At 35.8% G+C, this 15,125-nt stretch overlaps 2 protein-coding genes across 4 annotated transcripts in view; one reads left to right on the top strand and one right to left on the bottom strand.

Moving 5' to 3' along the window:
* The first annotated feature begins 695 nt into the window (after positions 1-695).
* LOC142523417 (ubiquitin receptor RAD23c-like) lies at positions 696-6,173 on the top strand. Its single transcript, XM_075627203.1, has 12 exons — positions 696-912; positions 2,042-2,203; positions 2,402-2,455; positions 3,303-3,373; positions 3,475-3,528; positions 3,618-3,795; positions 4,011-4,151; positions 4,260-4,325; positions 4,412-4,459; positions 5,146-5,252; positions 5,397-5,475; positions 5,930-6,173. The coding sequence occupies exons 1-12, from the start codon at positions 847-849 to the stop codon at positions 6,044-6,046; spliced, it is 1,143 nt and encodes a 380-aa protein (XP_075483318.1). The 5' UTR covers positions 696-846; the 3' UTR covers positions 6,047-6,173.
* A 180-nt stretch (positions 6,174-6,353) lies between these two features.
* Positions 6,354-15,125, bottom strand: part of LOC142523416 (protein SWEETIE-like) — a 50,920-nt gene continuing 42,148 nt past the window's right edge. Inside the window, exons 40-48 of one of the 3 annotated variants that reach the window (XM_075627200.1) lie at positions 14,856-14,921; positions 14,303-14,400; positions 14,101-14,203; positions 9,890-10,019; positions 8,663-8,973; positions 8,452-8,586; positions 8,208-8,372; positions 8,004-8,129; positions 6,354-7,354 (exon numbers count right to left, since the gene is read on the bottom strand). In XM_075627200.1, the coding sequence (XP_075483315.1) occupies positions 6,503-7,354; positions 8,004-8,129; positions 8,208-8,372; positions 8,452-8,586; positions 8,663-8,973; positions 9,890-10,019; positions 14,101-14,203; positions 14,303-14,400; positions 14,856-14,921 (1,986 nt within the window). In that variant the 3' untranslated portion in view covers positions 6,354-6,502. The remainder of the gene's footprint in view (positions 7,355-8,003; positions 8,130-8,207; positions 8,373-8,451; positions 8,587-8,662; positions 8,974-9,889; positions 10,020-14,100; positions 14,204-14,302; positions 14,401-14,855; positions 14,922-15,125) is intronic. The other 2 variants (XM_075627202.1, XM_075627201.1) reach the window with 2 other exon arrangements.

Genomic DNA, 15,125 nt, shown 5'->3' with positions numbered 1-15,125 from the left:
TTATATTTTTCTTTAAAAATATAATATTTTTAATGAATTTGAAGAATATTTAAATTTATAATTTATATTTATTAAACTCGTTTAAGTTTGATAAAATCTTTAATAAATTTGTAACATATGAATATATTCGTTAAATAAAATTCAATCTCACTTGGATCCAAAACGCCCAACGTTGGATTCTTGAAAAACGATATGAATTGTATTTTTATATATATTATAACATTTATTTTTATAAAAAATATATACAAAGAATTTTATTTTTATATTATTTTATTACTCTAATACAGACAGTAGCATACGAATGATTTTGTACTCAGTTAAATATTTATATTATTTGAATGAATTTTTTTAAAGTAATAAATTATTAGACAGTAGCATACGAATGATTTTGTATTCAGTTAAATATTTATATTATTTGAATGAATTTTTTTAAAGTAATAAATTATTAATTTGTCGATTAAATTATATTTTTCTTAACTTTAATTAACCTAAATTTTTAATAAAATAATAATAGATATCATAAATCATTGTTTTTAATTTTAATTTTTTGAAACACCCAGGTTTTCTCATATTTTCTTACCGTCTTTTATTCAATTCACACGTGTCGATCGTTTATTGCGTGTTACAATACCAATTAGTCACCGCTTTGTAATACAATAATTATCACCTCTTCTATATAAACTGTAGCTGTAGCAGTAACCGCTGCTGTTAAAGCGCTGGCGTGTGCTTGAAGATTTTTTGCCTACCCTTTTCATATAAACTCACGTAAATATATTCGGCGCCGGCGGCGACCGGTGATCGAAGGTGCCGTTTCTGGAATCGTACAGACGTATTGGAAGGTGGAAGATGAAGATTTTCGTGAAGACTTTGAAGGGAACCCACTTCGAGATCGAAGTGAAACCCGAAGATACCGTATGGATTTATCTTCTTCCTATCTGTCGCTCTGAGATACATAAATTAGTTCACACATGTTTGTCTGTGTGATTTCCGCTTGAATTCTTTTAGATTTTGTTATTGGAGAGCAATTAGGGTTCTTAATTGGGTCATTTTCCTTTTTTAAAAAAGGAATTAGCGGCGTAGGTTTTTTAATGGTTGTGATGGAAATCGGTATTAATGTTCTTTTCTCTTTATGTATTTAAGTTAATTTTGCACTGGGATTTGTTTTTGAGTTTGAATGTTGGTTTCGATATGAGGCTACCTAGATTGTGCACTCTATGTGAGGGGGATATATTCTCGAGAATTCTATAAATCATTCAATTGAAAGGTGTGGTAAATCGTGTTTGATCAGAGGTGATCTTAACTCATGGCGTTTGAGATTGTATGTTCAAGGTGCTTATCAAGCGTCCGCTACTTTATTGGGGACGGAATAAGCTGGTGGTAATTTCCCAATTTGTGTTGGTTGCTTCTGCAGTAATTTAAAAGCAGCTCAATTTTTTAGTAATCTATTATAAGATGGGCATATTTTATATGGAGATGGGCAAGAATGCAGTTACATTCATCAATAGGATCAAATTGTTTCAGATATGGATTTTCAATCTAATACCTTTCTTATAGCCAAGAATTTGAACACTTTTATTGCTCGTTGCAAAAAGTTTTCTGGATAATTTCTCATGGAATTATGATCAGTTGCTCCAATTCTATGGGGGGTAAGGTTAAACTGTAAATTTGGTATTGGTTTTTATTTTGTCGTGTGTAAGTAGTATTTGTCATTACTCACTTTCTTGTGTATATATGGGGGTAAGGTTAAACTGTAAATTTGGTATTGGTTTTTATTTTGTCGTGTGTAAGTAGTATTTGTCATTACTCACTTTCTTGTGTATATTGTTTCTGGACTAATATTAATCCACTTTTCACATTTTCTAATTCATCGCACTAAAAATCAAATATCAATCATTGCTAGCTATGGCCTTGCTGTCTGATTGTGAATAAACGAATATTTAATTTGGGACATGATAGAGTTTCTCAGTATAACTGGTATGTTTTTTCCCTTGTTTGACATATGTACGTTGTCCGTATATTCATATAGTTATCTGCTCTTCAGGTGGGGGATGTGAAGAAAAATATTGAGAAAATTCAGGGTTCTGACATCTATCCAGCTTCTCAACAGATGCTTATTCATCAAGGGAAAGTTCTTAAGGATGACACTACACTGGAAGAGAACAAAGTTGCTGAAAAAACTTTTGTGGTAATTATGTTGACCAAGGTAATTGTCATCCTATCCTCTACAGAAGTTCTGTAGCTAATACCTAATTACTCTTTAGAGAAGATCTATTGCTAATACCTAATTACTCTTTTTAGTTTCTGTCGCCTGCAAAATGCAGATACTAGAGTGCATCTTAACGCCAAAGAAAAAGCAAATTTTATTTATTATTGACCATACGTGCATGTGGAAATTTTGTAGAACAAGGCATCATCAAGTGGAGCCTCAACCACATCTGCTGCACCAGCAAGCACAGTGAGTTTATCCATCTTTATTTTTGCGGTTTTGCCCTGTTTTGTCTTAGCATAATTTAAGAAACATTTTTGCATATTCGAAGTTAATTATTTTATCATGATGGATCTATTTAGACATTTTGTATATCAAGAAATTGCATCCTCTTTTAGCTTGCCAATTTTTCACGTGCTTGTGGATTTGTTTTTTGGTAGTATTTAAATGTTGAACTAATTATTCAAGGGTAAGTGGGATGATCATGAGTAGATGTTCTAGGGATTTTGTCTCAACATGCTTCCATGATTTGATCTTGTTAGCAACCATTGTAGAAAATGAAGTCTGGAAACCGACATACCCTGACATCACACGAAGACCATCAAACATAAAGTCAGAAAAAAGTAAAAAACACAAAAAAATATTCAATGAAAACCCTGCAGTAGTTCCAAAATTTTGGAAGCATACAGTATATGTTGCCTCTCTATTGAGGGTATCAGGATGGTAAGTTGTCGGTGAACTTGTAATCAGTAAACCATGGTTCATCAAAGCTAACTAAAATAATATTATGTAACTCCTGAGCAAGCAGATGCAGTTGGAATGAATGCATAGAAGGTGAAGGCATCTATAAAATAAACATCGCCATAATGGGAAAAACCTAATGAATCTGTATCATGTAAGATCTCCAGTCAGCTTAAATCAACAGCTGTACTTGCTAAATTTTGCAATATTTATATCTATGTTTTGTTTAAATTCTGAGTGGTGGTGACATTTGTCTGCGCATGTTCTAGAATTTACTTCCAAATTTAGGTGTATGACATGTTTAGAATGTCGAATTTGTTGATATATATTGTTCGGTTATTTTTTCTCTTTGTAGGGCCAAACTGCAAGTAATACACCTCCTTCAACTCAGCCAATGGCAGCAGCCCTGACACCAGCTGTTGCACCGTTAGTTCATATTGTTCTTTTAGATTTCAGCAATGCACCAATAACAAATTATTTTCTACTTCAAGATTCCAATAAATAATTTCTGTTTCATGCATTTGCAGTCCACAATCAGCTCCAGAGTCCGCTCCTGTTCCTGCATCTACCACTGCTTTGGAGTAAACTGATCTGTTTATTATGTGTGATATTGGTTCGATATTTACTGCCAGACTTTTCATTACAAAGAGACATTTTTCTGTTAAAACAGCTCGATGACAGATGTCTATGGTCAAGCAGCTTCAAATCTAGTTGCTGGAAGTAACTTGGAGGGTACTGTTCAACATATTCTTGATATGGGCGGTGGAAGTTGGGATAGAGACACAGTTGTTCGTGCGCTCCGTGCAGCTTTTAATAATCCTGAGAGGGCTGTTGAATACCTCTATTCTGTCAGTTTCCACAATTCTTGTTCATTTTACCCTGTTTCCTCCTCTTATTATGTCCCAATTTTTTAGTACGTGGTGAGAGATTATTGCATTTTTTATTTGCAAAAAATGGCAGTGAGTTAAAATGAAATTACTACATTTCTGTGATTTGTTTTAAATTAATATTCTGTGCATCTTATATCATGTTTATAATTGTTTGAGAAAAAATGTCACCTCAGGGTATTCCAGAGCAAGCAGAACTTGCTCCTGCAGCTCAACCGCCTACTGGTGGGATGCCTGTGAATACTTCAGCCCAAGCTACACAGCCAGTTGTACCTCCAGGTGGACCTAATGCAAATCCTTTGGATCTTTTTCCTCAGGTAGTAATTTGTTACTCTTAGATTTCATATGATATTTTTTGGAGAGAACAAGAAAAAATATTACCTTAAGAAAAACAGAGACTAGTAATTGTATCTTTCTGTTATCAGGGCCTCCCCAATATGGGCTCCAATGCAAGTACCGGGAGCCTAGATTTTCTACGCAACAGTCAACAGGTACTGGTGCTTTTCTAGGCATTTTTCTATTAGAATAGAAATTGAACGATGGTTTGATCTTGTTTTCTTCTTTTTATTGTTCTCAGTTTCAAACACTGCGAGCCATGGTGCAAGCCAATCCTCAAATATTGCAGGTTCTTAAATTACACCATTTAGGCCATCTTCAACCCAAAACTCTATTTTAAAGCAACTCTATTTTAAAATTGTGCAGTTTCTGCACCAAATACAATATCCATCTCCAACCCATCTACTTCAAATCTTACTCTAAAAAGAATATTCTCGGAATACTCTTTTTTATTTTTTTTATTAATTATAAAATGTATACTTTTTAAATTTAATGATATAATTATAATTATATTTGATATAATTAATATTATATTTTATTAATAATTGTGACTCATGTGGGTCGAGATGAGTGGGTCGAGCTCTTCACTCTTTTTTTTTTAAATTTTATAGTGAAGAGCTCGACCCACTCTTCTTCTTTTTTTAAAAAAAATATTTTAAAGTGAGTGACCCACTCACTTTTTATTTTAAGAAGAGTGGAGAGCTCGATCCACTCTTCTTTTTTTTTTTTCCAATTTTTTTTAATTTTTTTTTTTGAAAAAAAAAAAAGAAAACTCCTCTGCGCCAATTTGGCGCAGAGGCAGAGGGAAATGGAGCTGCACTATTTTGCAAAATAGCGCAGTTGGAGGAAACCCCAACATACGCTATTTTGATGTTGTGGTTGGAAATGCCCTTAAGTTATACAGATACTGGTTGTAAATGTTAATTCTCTAATATCACCTCTAAGGCTTTTGATTGTATCTTTCCTTGTGTGCAGCCTATGCTTCAAGAGCTTGGAAAACAAAATCCACAACTAGTGAGAATGATTCAAGAGCATCAGGCTGACTTTCTACGCCTCATTAATGAACCTGTCGAGGGGGAAGGGTGAGGAAACTTGATTTAATTTACTTTTTACATTCTCTACGTTAATATTTCAACCTTTCAAAGGGGAAGGGTGAGATTTACCTATATGAGTACTAACTTTCTGATTCTCTTATGAGCTCTGGTTATGACATTTGATGTTTCTAGGAACATATTAGGACAATTTGCTGAAGCAATGCCACAGGCCATCACTGTCACACCGGAAGAGCGGGAAGCAATTGAACGGGTGAGTTTTTTCTTATTCAATTAGAGTTCGTCTGTCACATCACATGTGTTTTGATGTAACCATGTAATCCATCTCATTATTTGGTTACTACACTTGGATTTCAATTCATTTCTTACGACTAGATAGTTTATCTTAAACTCGCACATTGATGGGATATATCTTATATCTCCTTATCATGCTCTCTAGTATAGTTTTGCTGACTGACTTTAAGTAAATTCGGCAACAATTTACCACACCCGTGTGTTCTTAGATAAGTGAATTTGAAATGAAACGAATTGCTTAATTTGCGAATCTTTGCGTGAGGCCAATGTTGTGGATTTTCCTTTTTTTTTCCCTTATGCATTGGGGGTGGGGCTATTTTCGTATTTCAGTTACATACTTGAAATGCAATAATTTTTCTGTTGCTATGTTATCGACAGTGACTTTTACTCATTTTTGGCATCGCTACTTGCAGCTTGAAGCTATGGGTTTTGATCGGGCTTTGGTATTAGAAGTATTCTTTGCGTGCAACAAGAATGAGGAGTTGGCTGCTAACTACTTGTTAGATCATATGCATGAGTTTGATGAGTGAAATTTGTCTTCTCGACTTGCCGTTTAACATCTCTTTCTTGCAATATGGATTTTTTTTTTTAAATTTGGATGAATACTAAGAGTTTCCTAATATTTATGGTATAAAATCTTCTTGTATTGCAAATTTATTACGCAGAGTCGATATTTTCTTTTATGAAAACATCTGCAATGAATTTAGAGAAACTCTTTGTAAGTTCATTTTGGGTCAACTTAAATGGCATGCAGAAACTCAGATGTGGCAGCAGCACAAGAATGAATGGTTTGGGAGACGATATTATTGTTAGATAAAGATATGCAAAAAATCAAAATAGAAAATATGACAATAATAAGAAAGTAAAAAGAAATATTAAGTAGCCGATAATATTGACGCCTCCCTTCAGCAAAACAACATCAAAAACCATAAACTCAAGATCTGCTGGCCAATCATCACCAAATTCTGTGATTTGAAACACATTGGTTAAGGTAACGGATCAGGCTTGGATTGGCTGGCGTGCTCTATTGTGGAGACAACCAAAGAATAATTTTTTGACAATGAAAGCCCCTCTTGCCCACAGTCAATAGAATTGTCACGACCATTGATATCCGTGCCGTCCTCGTGGACGTCTTCTCGAGATAGCTCATCACGACCAATTGCAATTTCGGTGGATTGAGGTTCGGACAAGCCTTGCTTGTTACAGTGGGAACTTCCAGTGTTACGTCTATCAGATGGATCACGGCAGATTTCTTTAATTTCTGTATCAATAGCATCTGATAAAAGCTGATTGTTCTCATTGCCCGGGGACGTCACTGTGGTCTCGAATTCGTCTTGAACTTGATCAGACAGAATATTGCAGAACTCTGGGCTATCTGAATTGCTGGGCTCGATGTTATCACTCAGTTGATAGAAATTGAAAGATTCATTATCACGGCTACTGCCTTCTTCAGTAACATGGTGTTCTACCATCTGATTGCTTTTATCTGCTCCTTCATTAAGATCTTGATCTTCAGCAATGAGATTCTCCTTGTTGCCACAAGACGGAGAAGTTGAGTCTCCGATACTATTATCTGAGCAAGAGGTACCTCTTTCTTCCGCAGGAGCAGTTCCATTTCTCGAGGCAGGAAATGACTGGAATGTATCCCAATCATCATCTTCTTCGACGGTACTGTTACTATCAGATTCCTCTGTGGAATCCTTTGGAGGGGCCAACTGAAGGGAACTGTTGGTTTCGTTTTGCTCTGTCCGTGAAGGTAACTTGATTACCAAAGGTGCTCCAGAGGATTCGGCCGGTTTTGGGATCTGGTATTGCGTAACAGAAGCGCGGATGATGTCCTGAAAGCATTGGATTGAAATCGGAATCCCAAATTTTAATGCAGGAGATTAGAAAGGAGAGCTCAAATCTTGAATTCCCGGAGCATGGAATTGAAATCAGAAAAAATTTAAATTTGGAGATTCCAAACAAGAAACAAAGTGGTGCAATAATACCTAGAAACTCAGTAAATTATCATGCACTCGGAAAAAATAACACGCACACAATATTTAATGTACCAACGAACCATTATTTTATAGATAAAGTTGTCTTGAAGCTTAAGCCGATTAGACTATGAAATCAAGTCATTCACGCCAAGAGAGCTCATACAAATAACTGTAAAAATGGAGGAAAACATAAGGATATCAACAGTAATAGCAACAAGAACAATTAGGAATCAGACATTTATTTTTACAGGGTACTTCTCATTCATTGATCAAAGACGATTCTCATGAAAGATGAGTACAGGAGGCAAGCTACTCAGCACTTGGCACACTTGTTAACTGGCACTAAATTGTTTAATAATCTAAGTTTCTCCTCCCTCAATACACGTATCCCTTTTCAAACCTATGTGAACTGATGATTCTAGGATTGCAACACTGTGGAGACAACCAAAATATTTTGACTCATTCCAAGAATACCAAAGCCTGAATAATAAAGCAAGAAAAGAACCTGAAGCTGCTGTCTTTGTGTGGTGGGCATTGCCAATAAAATCTCCTTGACAGAAACTGCTGAACTAGGAATTTGTGCAAGTTGTGAAACAATTTTTATAGATACGCTTTGTAAATCATGAACTTGCTGTAATTAAAATTGACGATTAGCTTAGATAAAGACGAAAATAAATATTAAGCATGCAGTGTATGCCAATGGGATTACCTGAGACAGAGAACCATCTGATATTGAAAAAACTTTGAGAATAGCTTCCAAAAGCAGGTTTATTACACCCTTCTGATGATCACAACCCTTTGACAGGGTATGCAGAAGCGTTAAGATTTTCAGACATTCTCCAGCAATAGCAACTGCTTCTCTTTCAACGTGTTTCTGCAATCAAAATCAAATTACTGGGCACATAAGGTGATGTCAAAATGAGATTTTAAGTTTTGCCAAATGAAATTATCACCTCCAATACATTCTGAATTATGATCAACAAATCTCCAACAAGCTCACCAACAAAAAAGATTAAGAAAGTGTTGGACGCTGCACCAATCCCTTTCTGTAATATGACTTTCACTACCTGCAGACCAACTGCTTGAATCTGCACACATAACTTCAGAGTTTCATATTTGAAAGTGAATGCCTCGACCAAAAAGAAAAACTCTGAATTTGACCACCTGTATGTCAGAATCAGCAAGCATGGCCTGGATACATTGAATGCTGTGATGCAGCATTCTGAACAACACAGGGTTACTTTCTAGGCTAACTCCAGAACCTTCAAAAACAAAAGCTAGAGAAGCAAGTGAAAAAACTTGTTCCACAGAAAAGGCAAGCTTCAAGTACAGAATTTTGCGCAAGTGGAAGCTCTTATTTTCCAATTGATGAATTGCATCAATGCAATCATTTGTGAACTTAGCAGTAGCACATAGACAAGCTTTGATTATTGATGCCAAGTGGGTAATGCCATCGGCCACAGGTTCAGATTTTTCTGCAATCAAAGAATCATCAACCCAATCCATTACTCAATGAAACGTAATGGATCACCGATAAATTCACATTCTGATGGAGTTGATTCTTCTCAAATTGAAATTTTATTTGAATTTTATCATATTTTTTACCATAATCAACTATTGAAATTTAAAGTCTAAACAATGTTCAGCTATGTAGTAAAGGAATTATAATTTAAAGGTTGAACTTTGTAAGAGATTAAATCCTGCAAATGAATATATGCTAGATAGTATTTAATTATTACACAAAACGCCAAGGGGCAACTAGCAAATTCACTTCTTTAATTCTTTCCGTATTTTGATAAACACAAACACCACAAGCTTCAATCCCAAACGCAAATAATGTAAATGGAACCGTTTATACCAATCTCCCTCTTTTCCTGATAAAAACTGCCATTTAGAATCGACAATATTCTGACATAAGTTGAAAAAAATGAAACATTAAGATATAAATTTTAATTTTGTATATTTAGCCTCAAACACAGTAAATTCTGAGCTTGTGGTTGCATCATTGTTAATTTTAAGTTGCAGTTTCTCATTTCAGAAATTGGTAAACATTCGTGGAAGCCTTAAACGAAAACCAGCACATTAATTTGGAACAGATGTTATTGCTTATAATTGGCCTGCAACATAGGTCAAAGATTTCAAGTTTCTAATAGTAACAATAAACATCCATTTATCATTTATCCGATTATTTCAGTGTAAATGATGACTGTATTTTTATGGTCTTTGCCATATCTACTTCCCGTATATGACCCGTATTGCAAGAAAATTTGTAAACAATAATATATATATATATATATATATATATATATATATATATAAGATCTCGTTAACAAGCTGGAAATAAACAATAGGATGCATTGGTGCTTGTGAAGTCTACTCCTACAAACTCACCATGTCCCTTTGGTAAAGAAATGATAAACTTGACAAAGTCAAATATTCTTGCAAGGTATAACTCATTTGATGCTTCTCCAATGCACTTGAAACCAATCAAGAGAAAAGGCAACAATAGTTTTAACCGCATCTGCACAAACAAACAATTTATAATGCTAGTAACCAAAGGAATTCTGAATTCAAACACTGCATGAGATGATATAATCCAATGCATCAACATTAAAATAACAAACATAGAACAATATGGCAGACGATATAAGGAAAAATAATTATCTTATTTTTTATTCTTTAAAGTCATGGATTAGCACACGTTATATAGATCAAATGAGTAAATCAAATCCCACTAAATTTGGGAAATATTCTTCACATCTAGCTGATTTAGTGGCCAATCAAGATTAGCAACAACAGAGAGAATAACTCGAACTGTATTGAGTTTTGCCACCAGAGAGAGTTTCTGTGTAGTCAACTCCATATGTATGGGTGAAGCCTTTGGCAACCAACCGTGCTTTATACCGTTCCAGAGATCCATCAGAATTGTATTTTGGGGAAAATACAAACTTACACCCGATAACAGATTTCTCACTTGGTAGGTCAGCCTTCTCCAAGGTAGAGTTTTTTTCTAGAGCTTTCATCTCCTCATAAATCGTTTCTCTCCATTCAGGGATCTCTATAGCTTCTTGTACATTCTTAGGAATACTTATGGCATCTAACTGAGAGACAATCGAACAATAGGAAGATGGTTTTTTTTATAAGAGACAAAGTTTGAGATTGGGTGTTTTGTGCATAATCGAGTATCTTTTCTCAGGCAATGGGAAGATCAATGTTGCTTTCAAGAGTGGTCGAGGCATCATTCTAAGTTTCAAGATCTAGTCCATAAGTTGACTCATGGCATTGTTGAATGACAGGGTCTCCCCCTTTCTTGCACCCTTCTTCCTTGTATAAATCAATCATTTAAACTGTTTCTCACTGTCTCCATTGTTGTGTCAGATTGATTAAAATTTGAAATTTCATAGTTTCCTAGTTCTACATTAAAATCAGACTCGGTTAAGTGGTCATCTTCACTATCTCTAGATTGCCCCTGAAGATGAGGCGTGTAGAAGGACTTGCCTTCAATGAATGTTATATCCATGAAGATAAAAAAATTGATAACATGATCAAAACACTTGTACCCCCGTTGGTTTGCAAGATACCCAACAAAGATACATTTTCGTGTCTTTGGGTCTAGTTTCGAGACACGGGATACCAGGATCAAAGTTATGAACAAATGCTAGACTGCCAAATATTTTCAGAGGGATTTTAGTCAGAAGTCATGTATTGGGGAAATTTTTTGGAAAAATATTCACAGGAGATTGAAAATTCAAAATCTTAGATGGTGGTCTATTTATCAAATAGGTGGCTGTTAGAACTGCTTCTCCCCAAAGATAATAGGCACTGTAGTTTCAAAACTATTTGCTCGAGTAACTTCAAGGATATGTCTGTTTTTTTGTTCAGCTACGCCATTTTGTTGAGGTGTACGGAGACAAGAGCTTTGGTGAATGAGCTCTTCCTCTTGAAAAACATTGCCAAATATATTGTTAAAATATTCCCGTCCATTATCATTCCAAAATTTTTTTATCCTAGTGTGGAATTGAGTTTGAATCATTTGGAAAAAAATTTGAAATGTGACCCATGCTTCAGACTTATCTTTCAAAAGGAAAATCCAAGTCAGACTTGCATGATCATCAATGATAGTAATTGTTTTTACTTTGCATGAGCCCCAAACATCACTATGAATCATTGTAAATGGCGTGGACTTTTTCAAAGGTTGACATGAAAAAGAAGCCCGATGATTTTGATTGGGTAACTCACAATATTCACAATGCAAAGTAAAAAGATTTTTATTGATAAACAACTTGGAAACACTTTTTTCAAATAAATAAAGTTCGGATGACCTAACCGACCATGCCATAATAAAATATCATCCACACTTGAATAGGAAACAGAATTGAGACACTCGTCTGAATCACGTCTGCCAAGGAAGGATTCGGCAGTAAGAAATTAAAGTCCACCATCTTGTTTAGCATTGACAATCATCATCCCCGAGGCCAAATACTGAATTCACAATGAGAGGACAAAAATATGACTCGACACGTAAGATTAATGGTGAGTTTGCTGATTGACAAGAGATTATACGATAACGTTTAACACATTGGTAAGAGTTAAAATAACAACAGTTCATTTCTCTGCAAGCCACGGGCGATTTTAACTTTTATATACGAGGAGAACAATTGCAATGAACCTGTCATATGATCTGTTACTCCGGAATCTAGAATCCAGACACCGTTAGTTATCGAATTTGCAATATTTGCACAAGGATAAATATCTGTCTGGGCCAAGGAACATGAGGGCTTGGATTTATCACGTCTAGAATCAAACAATTGGAATAGCTGCTCTAACTGATCCTTTGTGAAGGGAAACTGAGGAGGGCGAGGGAACTCCAGAATCTTCACCACCACTTGAAAAGCTCGACCATCGGTATTTGATCTGTTGGTGCCAAATTTTTTCTTAAGATGGGCTGGTTTCCCATGTATTCTCCAGCATGTTCTATAGTGTGCCATGTCTTTTTGCACTTCTCGCAAAATGGTCTCCCATCAAAACCCGTATCTCAACTCACAAGGGCTGAACCTTCAGACTCCATGGTGTGTTCGGAATGTTCCAGCATGACTTGGCGTCAAGTTTCTTCACGCCGGAACTCGGAAAACACCTCCCAAAGGCTAGTCAGAGGTTTTCGCTCCAAGTACACGTCCTCGAACCTCATCCAGATCCTTGTTTAATCCCACAAGAAAGACAAACATCCTATGTCAGTCTAGTTTTGCCTTGTAGTGGGTACAGTTCTTGCTACTCTCCCACTCATCTGCATCGAGGAGGTCCAATTCCTACCATAGAACTATCAACTTGTTATAGTAAGTTGTGACATCATTGTTACTTGTTGCATCTGCCACAGCCGAGTATTTAGCTCGTACATTTGAGATTAGTTTTCAGAATCGGATTAGTTTTCTCGGACAGACTCCCAAACTTCACGAGTCGTGGGTAAGAACATGAATAGTTTACCGATTGCATGCTCCATCGAGTTGATCAACAATATCGTGACCAATGAATTCTCAGATTTAGGGATGGCAACTTTCCCCACGGGTGTGGAGCCCCGCGGAGAAAAACCGAAACTGAGATGGGGATCCCCGATTTTTTCGGGTCCGGGGATTTTTTTAAATCCCCGATGTAGTTCGGGCGGGTATGTGATTACTATCCTCATCCCCGAACCCGCCTCGAAAATAATATCAATAATAAAATAATAGTATTATTAGTATCAATAATATAATAATAATATTATTTTTTAAAATATTAATATTAATATTAACACTAATAATAATAGATAATAATAAGTTTTGGTTTGAGAAAATTTCTAAACTCGTCATCGTTTTGCCATATTAATATTTTTGAAACGGAGATGGGGGCGGGGATGGGAAGTTGATCCCCGAAGTTTCGGGTTTGGGGATTCCCCGAACCCGAAAAAGCGAGGATCAGGACGGGTATGGGGGTGGGGATGGAATTCGGAGACGAGGATGGGGATGGCAAACCCGCCCCCGCCTCGTCCCATTGTCATCCCTACTCGGATTGCCACTACTTGTATCTTGTATCTCGGATCAGTCGAACCCGGGACTTTCACTTCGCCGTTCAAGAAATCTAGCTTTCTTTTTCCATCAATAACAAGCCGGATTGATTGTGCCCACTCCAAGTAATTCTTCTCATTCAATTTGTGAATCATTATTTGAAGGGAAGAATTTGGAGGCGTGACATGCGATTGGGTTCCACCATCGCTGCTTGAACTGGCGCGCCTTCACTACTAGAACCAGCGCCGACCATGGCTGCTTTGAAATTCATGCCCGATTTTAACCTAGATGCTCAGAAACCATACAGAACAATATGACAGATAATATAAAGAAAAATAATTCTATTATTTCTTATTCTTTAAAATAATGAATTAATACACTTTATATAGATCAAAAAAGTAAAATCAAATCCCACTAAATCTGGGAAATATCATATCATACCGATAATATAGGATCCTAGTTCAAAATTGAGCCTATCAAATTCTAACTACTCGACACAAAATATTTACTCAAAGACTGTCTACGAGGTACTTGTCATGAACCAGCATAAATGATTTAACATACCTGAGGTTCAGCGCGTTCTAATAGTGTGGAAGCTGTGATAAGCGGGACAGAAATAATGGTCTCCCAGCTTGATGAATAACAGGAATTAGTATCATTACTGAAATTAAAGTAAAATCAGATTTTTTATCAGCCATTGAATCTTCTATATAGCATCGATTCCTATATAGCATCTCCAGGAAAAGAAATTACGAGATTCAGGTACCTAAGTAAAATCTTGAACAAAGAAGTCAAACAGAGTTCTGATGTCAAATATGCAAAGTTCTCTTCTTCAAGAAAATCTTTCGGGCATTTCCGAATAACCTGCTAAGGCCAGTCAAAGAAACGAGGGATTAAAATCAGAAGAAGCCTACCAAAAGTCCCACCACTACAACAATAACATGTTCTAAATTATCCAGCTACCTCCTGTTTGTTCTCACAATAAGCTGTTAAACAGTCTATAAAAGTTTCAATTTGAAGGAAAAAGAGATCACTAATGTGCATAAGCAATTGTGACCACATACATAAAATTCTACATGCTCAAGCTCAAGACATGAGAATCAGGCACTAGCTTCTCCCTAATGGCAAGAAAAGATGAGCTTACTTGAGATTGTGCTCAAATAACAATATAATAGGTATTCTCCCCACTTTGTTGACATTGACTGATAAATGCTAAATTTATATTCTGTGTTCATTTTTTAGGAGTAGTATGCATCTTTTGTTCGAGCTGGGTTAACTGACCAAAATAATAAATATTAAAACAAACAAAATCCAATCACCTGTAGAAAGATAGAGAATCCAAGACTATCCCATGCATCTTCCCTGAAAATTAAGTACAAAAAGACCTGCATCCATATCACACTTACAGATGAATAAAGGTTTTGACATGGACAGCCTTCCAAGAGAATATAAGAAGCGACAAAATAACCAGGTTCTAATATAACAGAAAACAGTCCACCCAATTGTCCTCTCTATCCGAAAATAAGACCGGGAACCCCTGAATGCAAAAACTAGAAACAACCAAGGATGCAATTGTTTTTGAACATATG

This window comes from Primulina tabacum, chromosome 13 (assembly GCF_025594145.1).
Source record: "Primulina tabacum isolate GXHZ01 chromosome 13, ASM2559414v2, whole genome shotgun sequence".
In the NCBI taxonomy this organism is placed as follows: domain Eukaryota; kingdom Viridiplantae; phylum Streptophyta; class Magnoliopsida; order Lamiales; family Gesneriaceae; genus Primulina; species Primulina tabacum.
This window is presented reverse-complemented; position numbering and strand designations above follow the sequence as displayed.

What these genes read in the sequence shown, in the direction of transcription:
- LOC142523417 (XM_075627203.1), top strand. Translation starts at nt 847, where the DNA reads ATGAAGATTTTCGTGAAGACTTTGAAGGGAACCCACTTCGAGATCGAA. An exon ending in AAGTGAAACCCGAAGATACC is followed by an intron (nt 913 to 2,041) that starts GTATGGATTTAT and finishes TCTGCTCTTCAG; the next exon opens with GTGGGGGATGTGAAGAAAAA. An exon ending in TGGTAATTATGTTGACCAAG is followed by an intron (nt 2,204 to 2,401) that starts GTAATTGTCATC and finishes GAAATTTTGTAG; the next exon opens with AACAAGGCATCATCAAGTGG.